The sequence below is a fragment of the Ursus maritimus genome, unplaced genomic scaffold (genome assembly GCF_017311325.1).
Source record: "Ursus maritimus isolate PB19 unplaced genomic scaffold, ASM1731132v1 scaffold_14, whole genome shotgun sequence".
Taxonomy (NCBI): Eukaryota; Metazoa; Chordata; class Mammalia; order Carnivora; family Ursidae; genus Ursus; species Ursus maritimus.
This window is the reverse complement of record NW_024423786.1, coordinates 58,056,408-58,072,269: the sequence shown is the minus strand read 5'-3', so window position 1 is coordinate 58,072,269 and position 15,862 is coordinate 58,056,408. Positions and strand designations below refer to the sequence as shown.

General features: G+C 51.1%; 1 protein-coding gene across 2 annotated transcripts in view; it reads left to right on the top strand.

Moving 5' to 3' along the window:
- Window positions 1–15,862, top strand: part of ANKFY1 (ankyrin repeat and FYVE domain containing 1) — a 76,457-nt gene that overhangs the window by 47,444 nt on the left and 13,151 nt on the right. For both annotated transcript variants that reach the window (XR_005834697.1, XM_040629828.1), the window contains exons 8-18: window positions 1,221–1,425; window positions 2,728–2,796; window positions 3,012–3,211; window positions 7,591–7,688; window positions 10,456–10,684; window positions 11,593–11,691; window positions 11,899–12,052; window positions 12,659–12,827; window positions 13,555–13,673; window positions 14,287–14,443; window positions 15,131–15,331. Coding sequence is in view for 1 of the 2 variants with exons in the window: in XM_040629828.1 (XP_040485762.1) it covers window positions 1,221–1,425; window positions 2,728–2,796; window positions 3,012–3,211; window positions 7,591–7,688; window positions 10,456–10,684; window positions 11,593–11,691; window positions 11,899–12,052; window positions 12,659–12,827; window positions 13,555–13,673; window positions 14,287–14,443; window positions 15,131–15,331 (1,700 nt within the window). In the remaining variant the exon portion in view is untranslated. The remainder of the gene's footprint in view (window positions 1–1,220; window positions 1,426–2,727; window positions 2,797–3,011; window positions 3,212–7,590; window positions 7,689–10,455; window positions 10,685–11,592; window positions 11,692–11,898; window positions 12,053–12,658; window positions 12,828–13,554; window positions 13,674–14,286; window positions 14,444–15,130; window positions 15,332–15,862) is intronic.

Sequence of the window (15,862 nt, the reverse complement as noted above, 5' to 3'; positions counted from 1 at the left end):
AGGGAGGGTGGGGAGGGGTAGAAGGAGAGGCAGACTCTCCACTGAGCTGGAAGCCCGACACAGGGTGATGTGGGGCTCCATCCCAGGACCCTGGGATCATGACCTGAGCTGAAGGGGACTAAGCCACCCAAGCACCCCTTCTTGCCTTACTTTCTTAAGAAATGTTAATTTTATGTGTTGTGAGTGTTTTTGCATGCTTTAATTTGTAAGTGGAATTAAATCCAAGGAAAATTGAATTTTAAGTAACCTTACAGCAGATTTAATTGCTCAGTCCCTATCATCTTCCAGGTTAATTTGACAAGCACACTTTAACTGCTTGTCCACAAGTGTTTTTGGCGTGAAATTGTCAGATGGCTTGGTTCTGAATTTAGCCTTGTATTTTCAGAGCTGTGCAGCTTCAGTATCTTTATGTAAACTTAATTCTCGGCCTTTTGTCAGGATGTCAAGGTAGTTTCTGTGTTTCCTCATACAGAGCACTGTGAATAGTCAGAAACAGGAGTTTGAGCTGTCGAACTGACTGGATTTTGTGTAAGGTATTCAGAATTAAGCTGGTATTTGTGAGTAGGCCCAGGCAGACTCTTGGCACCTGTAAGGGCTCCGAGTTCGGGCAGTGGAGGGGACTCAGGAGGAGGCTTTGTTTTGACAACCACTTAATGTACCATGCGGAGTTTTTGTGAAGAGTAGCGTGTGCAGATTCTTTGTTCAAATATTCAGCTGAACACTTCTTGTTGAGACTGTTATGTTTGTCCGTATTAGATGGAGAACACTGAATCAGGATAAACGGATCAGACAAGGTCATACTGAGCAGGTGTAGCAGGATGGCGGTAAGAGGTGCTCAGGAGCAGACCGTGGGCCGGAAATGAGAGAGGGGCAGCGACTGTGTTGGGAAGGAACCTTGAAACCCTCTTTGAGAGCTGACGACTAGGAGAGGCCTGTGAGCATGGAAGCCTGGCACTTCAGTAGTGATGTTGAAGTGAGGGGCGGGACTGATGAGAAGGCGCAATCAGAAGTGGAGTGAAGCCTTTGGAATTCAAGTGTGTGACTTCGTTATCTTGATGATGAGTTTCCACTTACAGGTGTCCCAGGGGTTCTGCTAAGACATGCCCAGTTGTCCCCTCTTCTTTGTCTGCAGTTACTGACTTTCTGAGGAAGCACCGGCCAGAATAGCTTGCCCTGGTATCGTCATGGGTGACCATTTTCTCTGTTGTTTCTTTTTCAAGGAGATCTCTTTGCTGCCACCTTCCTCATTAAGAATGGGGCCCTTGTCAATGCTGCTACGTTGGGTGCCCAGGAGACACCGTTGCACCTTGTGGCCTTGTACAGTGCAAAGAAACACTCGGCAGACGTGATGTCTGAGATGGCCCAGATCGCAGAGGCCCTTCTGCAGGCTGGTGCCAACCCCAACATGCAAGACAGCAGGGGCAGGTAAGTGGGGTCAGACGGCCTGCTCTTAGCGCTGTTTCTGGAATGGTGTTTTATGGTGGCACATAACTAGCAGACAGGGGCTTATTATTCAGTCTGATTCTCATTGAAGTCACAGACATTGGTTTGTTAGACAGATGAGAGGCATCTGGGGAAATCATTTCCGTGCTGGGAACTGAGGTCCATGGATTTGTAAGCAGTTTCTGTCTTGTTCCGGTGCTCACTGGTCCAGCTCCTCCAGGGGAACTTTGTCCTGGCATCTTTGTCAGCTGGTGGGCTACCGTGAAGAAGGGGTGCACTCCATCTTAAGACAGTCTGTTGTGTTTCCGTGCGGTCTGGTTGTTGGGAAGTTCTCTGCACTAAACCCAGTTCTCACTACGCGTGAGTCCTGCAGCTTCCGTTGGCGCTCTGCAGAGCGTGCGTCTTCCCCCACAGCACCTCTGACAGCAGTTGTCGTGTTCCTCTTGCCTCTTCCCAGAAGTACCTTGTTGAGGATCCCTTGTGGTTTAGAGTCTACGAAAGGGCTGTGTCTCTTTGGGGCAGCAGTGTGGGAGGCACAGAAGGGGACCTCCAGCAAGTGGGACCCCCTTTCTGTAGTCACAGCTCAGTATTTTATAGCTTAGAAAAGCCTCTCACGAATTAAGAACAGAGTTCTGTGCAGTTGTCAGAATAGGAAAATAGATGCGTGTGGAAGGATTCTGCAATTAATATGGGTCTCTGCGAACTCTCATTATCACATGATAATTACTTTATTTCCCCAAATAATTGCATCCTTTTTATCTTCTGTCGAATCTTTAATTTGACTTTCTCCAGCTGCAGCACCCACTGGCGGCAGGTGCCTCTGAGATGGGTGCCGGCCGGGGGCGGGGGGGCTCCTTCAGGGCACGTGAGTGCAGGGCAGTCAGAAGCCCCTTCCGTCGGTCCCTGCCTGTGGCCACGCTGTGTTTGAGCATAACCCAGAGTTACAGGAAGACAAACATTTGTTTCCAGAATTGTGGAGGCGCGATGGGGAAAGCAGGTGTACGCGTGTAGCAAGTGCTGTTTAAGAACATGAGTAGATACTCAGTGTCAGCGTTTAACCGGAGAGTCTTTTATGCATCTCTTCCTTTTGTTGGTTCTTGTCCTTTTGGCCACCGGTTAAGTGGTGACATAGAGGCAACTCCATTTTCGTTCTTTGATCCTTGGTCGTGATTTTGGAAAGCTGTGTGCCAGGACTCAAAGAGACACTGGTGCAGGAACCGGGGTCTTGTGCGTCGTCCTGGCCCGCGCCTGTCCTGGGCTGACCCTCTTCTCTCTCGTCCGTAGAACTCCCTTGCACGTGTGCATCATGGCCAGGAATGAGCACGTGTTCAGTCAGCTGCTGCAGTGCAAACGGTACGCACGTGGAGCGGTGGGAAGGCGGTTGGGAGGGTGGGATGATGTGTGAAAAATTACTGTTTTAAAATGTCTCCTAGTGCTGTAAGTTTTAGTGAGTAAAAGTCAGGTGAAAAATTGTCATTGAGAACGTGTACAAAGAGAAGACGAGGCCGTTGGCACTGCAGTGTCCGCAGAGGGTTGTACGTGCTGCTGGCCTTGCTGCTGCATTTCAGGCTGGATCTGGAGCTGAAAGACCACGAGGGCAGCACCGCTCTGTGGCTCGCGGTGCAGTACGTCACCGTGTCTCCCGACCACTCGGTGAACCCCTTTGAAGACCTCCCGGTGGTGAATGGGACGTCATTTGACGAGAACAGCTTCGCAGCCAGACTCATCCAGCGAGGGAGCAACACGAACGCGCCGGACGCCGTCACAGGTAACACGCGGGCCCCCCAGAGCTGGGCTCAGCGTTTTTACCGAGAAGTTAGAAACCGAGTGGCATAGGGTTATGAGAACTCGTCTGTGCTTTTCACTGTGGTAAAAGCCGGGGTTATTTTTTTAATCTTATGCTTTAAGAACTTCAGCCAGACTCCGAGTCTGTCAGGCAGAAACACGTCCATTTACTTGGTGCAGTGGGCTTCGGAACCCCTTCTACACTCTTAAAAATTATATCCCCAAGAATTTTGGTTTTGGTGGGTTATAGCTTCAATATTTAACATTTTAGAAATTGAAACTGAGGCATTTTTAAAAGATGTATTAATTAAGTCAAAAAATGACAGACCATTATATGTTTAACATGTAGCATTTTTTATGAAGAATGATGTTCAAACCAAGATTAGTTGGAAGAGTGACTGGTTTCTTGTATCTGCATCTGTATTCAGCCCTTTGAGAGGAGTTGTGTCGGTTGAACTATGTGAAGAAAACCTACCCTCGCACGGTCTGCAGCTGGATGTGTGTTTCTTAGGTTCCGTAGCAAGCAGAATTGACCACGTGATAGTTCAGAGTCAGTTGCAACGTGGAGCCTGAGCCCGTATCAGGAGCTCTCCATACTCTGTTGTATGAAAACCCACGGTCCGTGGACCTTTTCTCCATACATGATTTTATCACATCATGACTTGATTATCTGAAAAATACTGGTTCACCACTGATCTCATCAGAAAACTCTCCCAGTGTTGATAAGCTGTCAAATTGCGGTTTTGGATAAAAGTTTTCCAAAATCCTGATACTCACTTGTAAGATCCAAGTTCTATCATTCGGCGCAAATATTGCCAGTTGTTTTTCTTAAAGAGATAGGCTCACGTTGTGCATTTTCAGGAAGATGTCTGTAGATACTCATGCTTGAATAACCAGTGTGTTAATCAGTCCTTCTTTCATAAACGTGGTGTTCCACGAAGAAAACGGCCGCCTGAACAGTGGCTCTCGGGCCTTTCCCAGAGACGGCTGCGAGGCTTCCTTGCGTGGCGGACGCAGTTTGCTCATGCTACTTACTTTGTCACACAGACATTTATCTTATTTTATGTATGTATTTCTTTCTTTTGTGCTTTTTTAAAATCAGATTTTTATTAAAGTCCTAGCTGTTTTCTAAATGAATATCCTTTTATTGGCTTTTCCCAATTACAAATGAAATGTCACACAGAGCTCTAAAAGGACAGGTACTCGTTGGAGTTTAAGAACTTCAGTAATTTTTGCTGCTTTATCAAGAAACTGCCCTGTTTTGGGGCGCCTGGGTGGCACAGCGGTTAAGCGTCTGCCTTCGGCTCAGGGCATGATCCCGGCGTTATGGGATCGAGTCCCACATCAGGCTCCTCTGCTAGGAGCCTGCTTCTTCCTCTCCCACTCCCCCTACTTGTGTTCCCTCTCTCGCTGGCTGTCTCTATCTCTGTCGAATAAATAAATAAAATCTTTAAAAAAAAAAAAAAAAAGAAACTGCCCTGTTTTGGCTGGTGCATGGTGGTAAAGAGTAATGCGGTGACTATGGGTACGTGCCAGGGCCCTCGTCTATTTGTGCTCAGGCCTCAGTGTGACCAGCCGGCAACGCCAGTCAGCACAGGGGACCAGTGAACACCCAGCGTTGTTTCACAGGAATAGTTTTGACCTCATGAGCCCCTGAAAGACATGAACCCCCAGGAATCCAGGGACCACACTTTGAGAACCACTCTTTTGATGTGGATATTTCCTTGATCTGACTAAATAAAATGGGATATTTTAAGGAGAAAGATCCCATTGTAATCAGTGTTGCTGTGTCTAAAGCACTGATGAGGGGAATGGGCCCAAAAAAGGTGGATATTAAACAGCCCTTTCCCTGAAAGAAGTTAATAATTTAAATAAAGATCAGATTAAGTCACCCCTGTGGTGACACGGAAGCTAAAGGCAGGGCGCTCCACACCAGGGGGGTCAGGAAGACCCTCTAGAAATGGTTGTTACTCAGTTGCTCTTAATTTGCAAAGGTATAGCGGTTATTGGCCATAACTGTACTGGTTTTTAATGTCGTATTACGAGTGTTGCATTACCTAAGAAACTGGCTCTTTGATATTTAGAGCTCGAATGTTCGGTTCTTGCAGAGCCAGTGTTTTATTTTAAAGATTTTTAAAATTTATTTATTTGAGAAAGAGTAAGAAAGAGAGAAGGAGCAGGGGGAGGGACAGAGGGAGAAGCAGGCTCCCCGCTGAGCAGGGAGCCCGATGCGGGGCTCGATCCCAGGACCCTGGGATCATGACCTGAGCCAAAGGCAGACGCTTCACCGACTGAGCCCCCCAGGCGCCCCGCAGATCATTTTTATGAAAGCTTGATATGTACTTGACAAGAATGTGCGTTCTCTCCCTGTGGGGTGCACCATTATTCTGTTTCTGTCCATGCAGCAGGTGTGTTCGTCATGCTGTGTGAGTCGTACACATTAACTTACTAACTGTTGAACTGCTTGACTGTCAGTTTGGGGAGGTATGTTAAAATTCTTCTTCGTGATTATGGATTTATCCATTGTCTTGCTAGTTCTGTCAGTTTTACTTTATATACTTGGAGTTTTAGTGCAAGTTCAGGGTTATTGTTTTTCCCTTGTTCCAGTTGTCTGTGTCCATGGACTGGCCTTAGTCCGCATGTGTTTTAGCAGTGGAAGGTCATCTTCGTTTGATGGGGAGGCCCACGTCCATGTCTTGTGTGCCCCAGAATGACCACAGAAGTGAAGGTGGGACCCTCATGAGGGGTCTGTCAGTCGGGCTGGCTCTCGGCTAGGGGGGAATCACGGTCTCTGGGGGAAAAGGAAGAACGGCATGAAGACAAAGCGTTTGTCCCGTTTCTTTTCTTTTCTTTTTTTTTTTTTAAATTAATGTACAGTGCAATGTTGGTTGGTTCCTGGGGTAGAATTCAGTGATTCGTCGCTTACGTACAGCACCCGCTGCTCATCATGCCGTGCCCTCCTGAATGCCCCGCGCCCACCTAGCCCGTCCCCCACTCACTTCCCTGCAGCAACCCTGTTTGTTCTCTGTCGTTAAGACTCTCTTATGTTTTGTTTCCGTCTCTTTCTTTTCTTTTCCCCCTTCCCTGTGTTCATCTGTTTTCTTTCTAAAATTCCACGAGATCGTACTGTATTTGTCTTTCTCCGATGACTATTTCGCTCAGCGTAATCCATCTAGTTCTATCCATGTCATTGCAGATGGCAAGATTTCATTTTTTTTAATGGTTGAGTAATATTCCAGTGTGTGTGTGTGTCTGTGTGTGTGTCTGTGTGTCTGTGTGTGTGTCTGTGTGCACGCATGCGTGACATCTTCTTTATCCATTCATCTGTTGATGGACATCTCTCCCCAGTTTGGCTGTTGTTGATAAGGCTGCTGTAAACATCGGGGTGCCTGTGCCCCTTCGGTTCTGTATTTTTGTATCCTTTGGGTAAATACCTAGTAGGGCAATTAGAGTAGTTCTATTTGTAACTTTTTGAGGAGCCTCCATTCTGTCCCACAGTGGCTGCAGCAGCTCGCATTCCCACCACAGTGCACGAGGGTCCCCTTTCTCCGCATCCTCGCCAACACCTATTGTTTCCTGTGTTGTTGATTTTAGCCATGTCCCATTTCTTTATCTATTTTTAGTCCTCGTATTTGAGTTTTCAAATAGCATAGCTGCAGCACATGAGATTTTGTGTTTATCCAAACAGGAAATGGATGTTAATAGAAAGGAAAACGCCGCTTTGGGGCTAAAACCATTCCACAAGGGAAAGACGAAAAGAAATGTTTTTTTTCCTAAGATTTTTATTTAGAAAACAGTGCGAAGCAAAACATTTCTAAGCCAAGAACAAACATATTTAAGGCCTTAGGGATAAAATGTAAAGGGCATTTTCTGGTAGAACTTCAGCTCACATTGTCTTCAAAATGGTCATTCTAGGTCCAGAGGTTCTCAGACAGACAGCTGTCCCCTCTTCCCCGGACTTTCGGCAACATCCGTAGACATACTTGTTCTAGCAAGGCTGGGGGAGCTGTTGGCATCTAGTTGTCATATGGTGTGCCAAACAGACCCCTCACAACAAAAAGTCCCCTGGCCCAAGATGTCAGGAGCACCGCTATTGAGAAACCGCGCTCTAACCCGTCCTCGGCAGGAGACAGAACTCACATCTGGTCCCAGGTGGCGTTCAGTGGCAGACTCTGGAAGAATGAATGTCTCCTGACTCCCAGACCAAGTCTTTGTTCCACCCAGGCCTTGCCAGTGTCTGCGTCCACATGCAGAGAGGGCCTGTATGGACGTGGGTATGGGGTGTGGCTTGTCCGCTGTGAAAGGTGGGCGAGGAGGAGCTCGTTGTGCAGATGGAAAACGAGTGTGCTCACTGTCTCCCAGGGAATTGCTTACTACAGCGGGCAGCCGAAGCAGGGAACGAGGCAGCGGCTCTCTTCCTGGCGACCAGTGGTGCCCAGGTCAACCACAGGAACAAGTGGGTAAGTGTGCCGGGGCGGCCAGGGAAGCACGGTGGGTCTGTGGGAGAAAGGCAGTGGTTGGTGTGTGGGGAAAACAGCTTTTTCAGTTTTTGTCTGCATAATACAGCACTTGGTTAGAAAACCAGGGAGGAACGGATGTTTTGTCCCCAGATACTGGTTGGTTGATTCATTCAGCAACCCATCCCTAAGCATTTGTGGAATATCAGGTCCTCACCTAGACGCTGTGGACACCGTGGTCTGCAGGAGACGACCAGGCTCGTACACACAAACCTACCATCATAGAGTCTCCACTGTTTATAGCACTTTGTTTGCGGAGACTTTCCCGTGTGAGTGCGTATTTAGTCTGGGTCTCAGGCCCACAAGGTAGACTGCGCAGTGTCAAAGCATGGCCTTGGGGTACGACTTCCTGTTTCTCACCCCGCCCTGTGTGATCTTGAGCAAGTTACTGACCGTCTGTGAGCTTCGGTTTCCTTCTTTGCAGAATGGGATTCACACTGATTTCATAGGGTGTGGATTAGGGAGAAGGAAAGGGCGCATGCAAGGGCTTGTTAGCGTAATGGCTAGGACATCAGGTGCTATGTGATGTTATTCTCACTGCTCTTTTCATATAGGGAGGCTGTGCTTGTCTCTGAGGTCACGTTTACTTTGCACCTTTGTGCTCAGAGCTCTGAGGATGTTGGTCCTTTTAATTCTCAGAGTGGACCTGGAAGGGACATTCTCGACATGTCCCAATCCCTCATTTCAGGGCAAAGAACGTTGAGGCTCTGAGAGGTTAAGTGGCTCAGCAGTGACGGAGCCAGCATTAAGACTCAGGTCTAGGACGGAAGGTTGCACACTCTCCACAGCGCCGGGCAAGGCAGTACACCGTAAGCTTGTGCGTGAGACACACTGAAGTGTCTCGGAAGCTCAGGGGAGATGGCAACACCATTCTCTTCCACCATTCGACGTTCTAACCTCTCTGCACCTAAACCCGCACACGGCCTGCTCTCCGGCTGAATGCCAGCATGTTCCTGAATGCTCTTGTGGCTTCCTTGACTTCGCTCCTACCGTTATGCGTTTCTGTGTCTGTCTGTCTCCTTCTGCATCATCAGGTTTGCCCACTGTTCATTTCTGATAGTATACAGACATGCCCTGTCTCCCACCTTTAAAAAATCTTTCACGGGTTCCTTCTCTGATACCCTTCGTAGCAAAACTGGGCGAACCCTGAGATGTGCCAGAAGAGACCCGATTTGAAGGCAAGTGAGAGCGACACTGGAGAAGGGTCTGGAATGCTGGTTGAGTTCTTTGAACTTTATCCTACATGTGAAGTGAAGGCTTTTGAGTAGACAAGCGTTGTGACCATTTGAGTTGAGAAAGTGTCCTGGGAAGGTGACACGGTGGGTGCACCGTTGAGGTCAAGGCTGGGGCTGGTGGGAATCATCTAGACCGGCAGCGAGTTGTGCTGACCTCGGATACTGAATTTGGACCCACAGAGACAGGCTTCAAAGTGTTTGCGGGATTACACTTGTACCGGCTGGGGCTCTCAGAAGCAGGGTCAAGAGAGGTGGTGAAACTGTCCAATGCGCCCGTGAAGAGAACGAGAATTGCCACGCAGACGAGCTGCTGCACAGGGAATTCGATTTTGTGAATGTTGAGCAGAGAAGTCGGGGGGAAGTCTGGGTGTGAGAGTCCCGTGCTTGCACACTCTTGTGGGGGTCATGGGGGCCAGTGAGCATTCCCAGTACAAACATGGAGCGGAGGGGCTGGAGCAGAAGATGGTCCCACCGAGGAGGACGCTGTTGTGAGGCCCTGCACACCACGACACGGGTCGATGGGGAGGGGCGCGTTGGCAGGGGGCTGAGTCCCGTGTCACAGTGACACAGCAGTGGGTGGTCCACCTACAGTGCCTGAGCCTGGAAAACTACTTAGAAATACGGAAATCACAGAAACCCCACTGAGAGAGTTAAAAGTGGTTCCATCCCGGAGAGGAAGATATGTTTTTAGGGAGGAGGAATTGGGATCTTGCTGTGTTTCTCCAGGAGCCTGTTGAGTCTTTGACTCTTTGAAGGGATGAGGTGTAGCTTCCATGAGAGTAAGGTCAGAGCACTGTGTTCGGGTTGTGTCCGTCTGTTTAGGTGGAGGGGTGCCGCGTGTGTGTCTGTGTCCCTGTCCTATGCCTGTTCTATCCCCGGAAGGACGCGGGAATCTGGCACCGGGGTTTCCTCTACGGGGACTTGGGTGGTGGGGCAGGGCAGGGAGGAACTTGTCCCTGCAGTTCTTGTCCCTCTTGAATAGTGAATCAAGAATGTGGAATACCAGTTTAAAATGCTTTTAGTTTTAAAAAGTGGGGGAAGGAGGACTTGATCAGAGTTCAAGATGGGGTTGATGTGAGCTGGGCAGGAGACCAGTGGGGGCGGGGGCGGAAGGGGCGCGGTGGCCCCGCTGACTGGTAGCCCTGTCCCCGCGGGGCCGCAGTCGAGGCTTTGCCAGCCTCCCCGGCACTTACTTCTGTGGCACGTTGAGGTTGTCTGCAGGGTGGTCGGGAAGGTTACTGGACGCATAGAAGAGGAGGAGCCAGGGTGTTTGGTGGGCACGTAGGCTGACAGCACAGGGAAGGGAGGGACCGACCGCATCGTGGGACGGGTCATGCTCAGCTGGTGACAGGATGAGCCAAGGGCTGCGACTGCCCCGGGGACCCGGGTGTCAGCACACAGGCTGTCGTTAGCGCCCTGGGACGGGAACTCCCCTCCTGAACGTGCTCTGAGGTGGGCCGTTTGCCTCTGCTCAGGGAGAGACCCCGTTGCACACAGCCTGTCGGCATGGCCTGGCCAACCTCACGGCAGAGCTCCTGCAGCAAGGTGCCAACCCGAACCTGCAGACGGAGGAAGCTCCGCCTTTGCCAAAGGAGGCCGCGTCCCTGACCAGCTCCGTGGACAGCGTCTATCTGCAGACACCCCTGCACATGGCCATCGCCTGTAATCACCCAGATGTGGTGTCTGTCATCCTGGAGCAGAAAGGTGGGTAGCTGGGAACTGCCCCTCACCTTGACCTTTGAACAGTAGTTGTGAGTTGTTAGTGACAGAGTTGATGTTCCTGCATTGGTGAGTTTTCTGGCCCCCAAATCCTTCCAGGTCACACTAGATAAGCACGTAGTCTGGCTGCTGACCACCGTTTCCCTGTGTGCATTTTTAGGATGGGGCCTGCCCATTCCACCTGATAGGTTAGGGTTTTAGAACCACTGACTACTTCTCTCTCATGTTGGGTGTTTTCCCAAAGCTCTGTCTGGGCATGAGCGGTGTCCGAGGACCCTGCAGCCCCAGGTCCCGCTGGAGCTGGCTGTTCTCTCACCTGCTTCAGCCTCCCTGGCAGGTGAACCATGGGAGGAGTGGGAAGGAGGGCCAAGGGGAGCCCCTGCCATGGGGAGGCCCACTTCCCTCAGAAGTCATCCTCAGGTTTTCCTCTTTCCTGTCCTGGAACTTGTCTTCCTCTTCCCTCAATCCTTGTGAAGGTCAGCACATTCCAGCCTTGTGCTTGTGGAAGGAAGCGAGATTTTAGGTCGAGTGCACCTTTTTCTGGGTCCTCACAGGAGCGGTAAATGGTAGGGATTCTGTATTAGGAAAGCAGTGCCAGGCCATGGTTTGACTCTTCAGCAGTCGGGTAATTTATGTCTCCATAGTGGGTTTGTTTTTCTTTTGTGAAGAGTCACTATTTTAAGCTTCAAAAACTCATTTTTCCCATAAGCTTTGCTCCAAAATACCAGGTTTCTGGGCTTCCACCACAAGAAGATTTATGAACTCTCTCTGTGTAGAGATGATTGTATTCTAGCCAGTCAGTTAGTTGGAAACTAGCTCTTATGCTCTTGAATACTTTAAATGTGGTCCATGGGATGGTGAAGTCAAGTGTTTGTTTCCTTTAAAAATTTTAGCTAATGCTCTTCATGCCACCAACAACTTGCAAATTATTCCGGACTTCAGCCTCAAGGACTCCCGAGACCAGACGGTGCTGGGCCTGGCATTATGGACCGGTAAGGTGGTGCCTCCAGCGTCCCCAGACAGACCTACGTCGGAAGGAGGGGGGAGGGAGGGAGGTGTGGAGGGGCTGGGCTCATCAGTGGGTTTGGGGTAAGCCCGTACTGCCCCGTGGGAAGCTGCTGGTTTTGAGAAGTGGAGAGGGCGTGTGTGGCCGTGAGATGTGGGGCACGTGGGGCAGTCAGGGCCTGTTTGTGTCCCAGGCATGCACACGATCGCAGCCCAGCTGCTGGGCTCCGGGGCCTGCATCAACGACACCATGTCGGACGGGCAGACCTTGCTGCACATGGCCATGCAGCGGCAGGACAGCAAGAGTGCACTTTTCCTCCTGGAGCACCAGGCAGACATAAACGTCAGGTAGGCGGGAGCAGCGCTCTCCGTCACAGTACAGCTCCCGTGTCCCGGAGACTTGGGGGTGGGGAACCCTCAGGGCCAGGCCACAGTACCGGACAGAGCTCATTAGAAGAACAGTCCAGAAGCAGTTGTTTAGAGAGGGATTTCATGCAAAATGAAGAATGTCCCAACCAGTGAGCGGTCAGAAAGGCTTGGGGGGGAAATACAGAGTTAAGTTTCTGTTGTTTCTGTATTTTCAGAGGAATATATCTTTATCTCCAATGTCAGGTGACCCTGAGTGACTGAGGTGAAAGAAGTATTTTGTCAAGTAGGCAGCCGTGATGGCATTTTATTGAGATGCTGTTGGAAGCAGCTGCTGTATGCCTGAGAGATGTCAGCGTGCTGGGGTGTTGGTCTTTTACCTTCTGGGTGCACTGGGATGGCACAGCTATATGTTTTAAAAAGGCAGAAGGGACAGAAGGGACAATTTAACTCACAGGTTAAATTGCTCTGAAAGAATAGTGATCAATGTGAGTGAAGTCTCTTCTGGCCTCTGGAATGCCCAGAAGGGCACGTGTTATCATTTGGCTCCCGCTACAAACGTTGGTTTTGGTGTGCGTGTCCTCGCAGGACTCAGGACGGGGAGACAGCCCTACAGCTGGCCATCAGAAACCAGCTTCCGCTCGTGGTGGACGCCATATGCACCCGGGGAGCGGACATGTCCGTGCCAGATGAGAAGGGGAACTCCCCGCTGTGGCTTGCCTTGGCCGGTAATCTGGAGGACATCGCCTCCACCCTGGTGAGACGAGCTCAGCTTCAGCCTCTGTTTACACATGGGGATGTTCTGTGTCCGAGACTGATCTGTGCCCACATAGCAACCGCAGGGAGCAGGAGATCTGCCGAGCGGCCAGCTGGTCAAGGATGAGCAGTAGAAAGTCCTGTTAAAGAAACTTGCAGTGCAGTGTCATCTTGGCCAGCACTTTCTTTTAGGCTGTCTTTATCAAAACTACCAAGACGCCGGAGAGCTGAGGTGCTTCCTCGGGAGTCCTTGGGTGTGGGCTGCCCTCGCTGTTACCTTAGTGAGACGCCCCCAGATCTCTGGTTTGTCTCCCTTACTCAGCACACAGGCCCCAGGAAGTCCTCATTCAGCTCTCTGGAATGCCTGAAATGTGACAGTACTGCATTTTGCAGCTGGGGGGGTCTCACTCAGTTGGTATTGAGGTTACCTGTGAGTTTCAGGTGTGTTGCTGAGGCCAAGGGAGTGTGTGTGTTTTCTGTCCCTCCTGGGACATGGCCCCCGAGGGTGATGATAAACTTGTCTTTCTGTCTTTCTTGTATTTCCCAAACCCATCTCACGGGACCTGGCACAAAGCGCTTTTTAATCAGGGTTTGTACCGATTAAAATAATTAGCAGTTAATTATCGCCCGAAAAAAATGAATCTAATGGTGTACGTAGAGCTCAGAGATGGTAATAAACTGCTTGACGTTGCTAGGCAGTGTTTGTGAGTCACCTGTGTTTTCTGCAGGTCAGACACGGCTGTGATGCCACGTGCTGGGGCCCGGGGCCTGGTGGGTGTCTGCAGACACTCCTGCACAGAGCCATTGATGAAAACAACGAGTCTACCGCCTGCTTCCTTATTCGCAGGTCTGAGAACCCCAAGTGTCTTCTTCGTGTCTTCTTATTCGGCTGTAGTCTTGGTGTGCCTTGGCTGGTCTGACATCCCTGTTCTGTGAAGTCAGCCAGTTAAGGCACTCAACCCACTTCTGAGGAGAAGGGCTTGGGTGCCCGTATCACAGAGTCTAGAAGCTGAGCCAGCTTCCTGCTCTGGGGGCCATAGAGGCTCCCGTAGTCCAATCAGACCAGTTCACACAGTGCGGCCAGGAGGCTGGGGTGGAGGAAACCAGATGGCCCCTGTGGGACCCCCCACCCTCCAAAGGTGCATGAGCCCAGCGGGGCCCACGGCACGCTCGCTGTGCTGTGTCCGCGGGAGGAACCTTGGGAGCAGTGGGTCTCAGATTATAAATGCATACAGATCCCTTGGGAACTTTGAAGAGTTCTGAGGCCCAGGCTGCCCCCAAGACCCCAAGAGGAATTGCCAGGAGTGGGACCCAGACATCAGTACTTGTGACTAAGATAGCAGTCCGTGGTGGCCACGGCTTTTTCTTCGGATGAGGCTGCTGCTGTGTTTATCAGCATGCCTCTGGCCAGGTTGGAACCTGGCTCTTGAAGCCTACCTTTCCTTTCCCTGTGCTTTTAGCGGCTGCGACGTGAACAGTCCCAGGCAGCCCGGTCCTAATGGAGAAGGGGAGGAGGAGGCCAGAGATGGGCAGACCCCCTTGCATTTGGCAGCCTCCTGGGGGCTGGAAGAAACGGTACAGTGTCTTCTGGAGTTTGGTGCCAGTGTAAACACACAGGTATGCAGAGTTTCTCTTTCCAGGGAGATGGGTGCTGACTTCAGAATTGGGGAAATTTCTTAACGGCCAGGGGCCTTGCAGACTCTCGGTCCTGGGCCTCAGGTTGGCTGTGAGTGGGGCGAAGGGACAGGTGGATGGAGTGACTTCCTCTGGGTCACACGGCCTGCCCAGTAAACGTAAGGCTTTCCGGCGAAGACTCTCCCACTTTGTGCCTCTGTCCTTTCTACAGCGTGAGCAGCATTTCTTCAGTCAGCTTCTTTTTGCCTCTTCCCTCCATTGCTTATACGTTTTCATTGGGAGAGTTTGTCCGAGTCTCAAGCTCAGCACCGTGTTTGGGAGAATGTTCCAGTAGCTCCGTGGAGCAGCCCTGAGTGGCGTTCCTCGGTGCTCTTCCGCGTCCTGGCCTGTGAGGACGGATGTAGGCCATCCCGCAGCTGGGTGGGGAGGGGTCTAACTCAGGCTAGGTTGACCGTACATCTTCAGACCCAGTGTGTTTGTGTCCCTGGTCACTGGAGCGTGGGGTGATGGCAGCGGCTTCTGGTCGTCTCTGGGCTTGGCCTCCTTAAAAGCTGATTTCAAACATAGGGTGTTCGTATTGGTTCTCAGAACCAAATTTGATTTGATCCCCTTCCTGTTTTTCCTGAGTTTCTCTTCATCTGGACACTGAAACTGTGCCTTGCCCTGCAGGATGCAGAAGGAAGGGCACCTGTCCATGTGGCCATCAGCAACCAGCACAGTGTCATCATTCAGCTGCTGATCTCCCACCCTGATATCCACCTGAGCGTCCGCGACAGACAGGGGCTGACCCCTTTCGCCTGCGCCATGACTTACAAGAACAACCGGGCCGCCGAGGCCATCCTCAAGCGAGAGTCTGGGGCTGCTGAGCAGGTGAGGGACCCGCACCCGACGTTCAGCACAGTGCCCGAGCTCGGGGGGACCCGTGACTTGGAGACTAAGCAGACGTCCTCAGCCAAACAGGTCTTTGTCCAGAAAGACATCTGTGTGGAAATCACTGTCCCCTTTCTGGAAGTCTGGCCAGTCTGATGAACCGTCGGTGCCGGGTGAGACTGGCATACATGCGGCGGCACCACGCGCACAGGGGGGCTGGAGGTGGCCAGGCGCTGCGAGAGGAATTCCGTGGCGTGCACAGATGGTCGTCGTGTGCTTTTGCTTGGTCCGGTTGCCTTGGTAATGAAGGTCTTCAAGAGGTTTGAATTGAACAGGAGGAGCTTTTGGTGCGATGTGGGGGCAGCTCTCAGGGGAGGAGGTTTCTGAGGAGCGGTCATCGCCCAGCGTAGGCCGGCTCGTCCTTCCCTGTGGTTCTTCAGCGGCTGCTCTGTGTGGCTGGGGAGGTGCCGCCCTGCTGTACGGATGGGGTGGGAAGCACCAGCCGCAGCGGGTGCGAGGCGGGACTGTCTC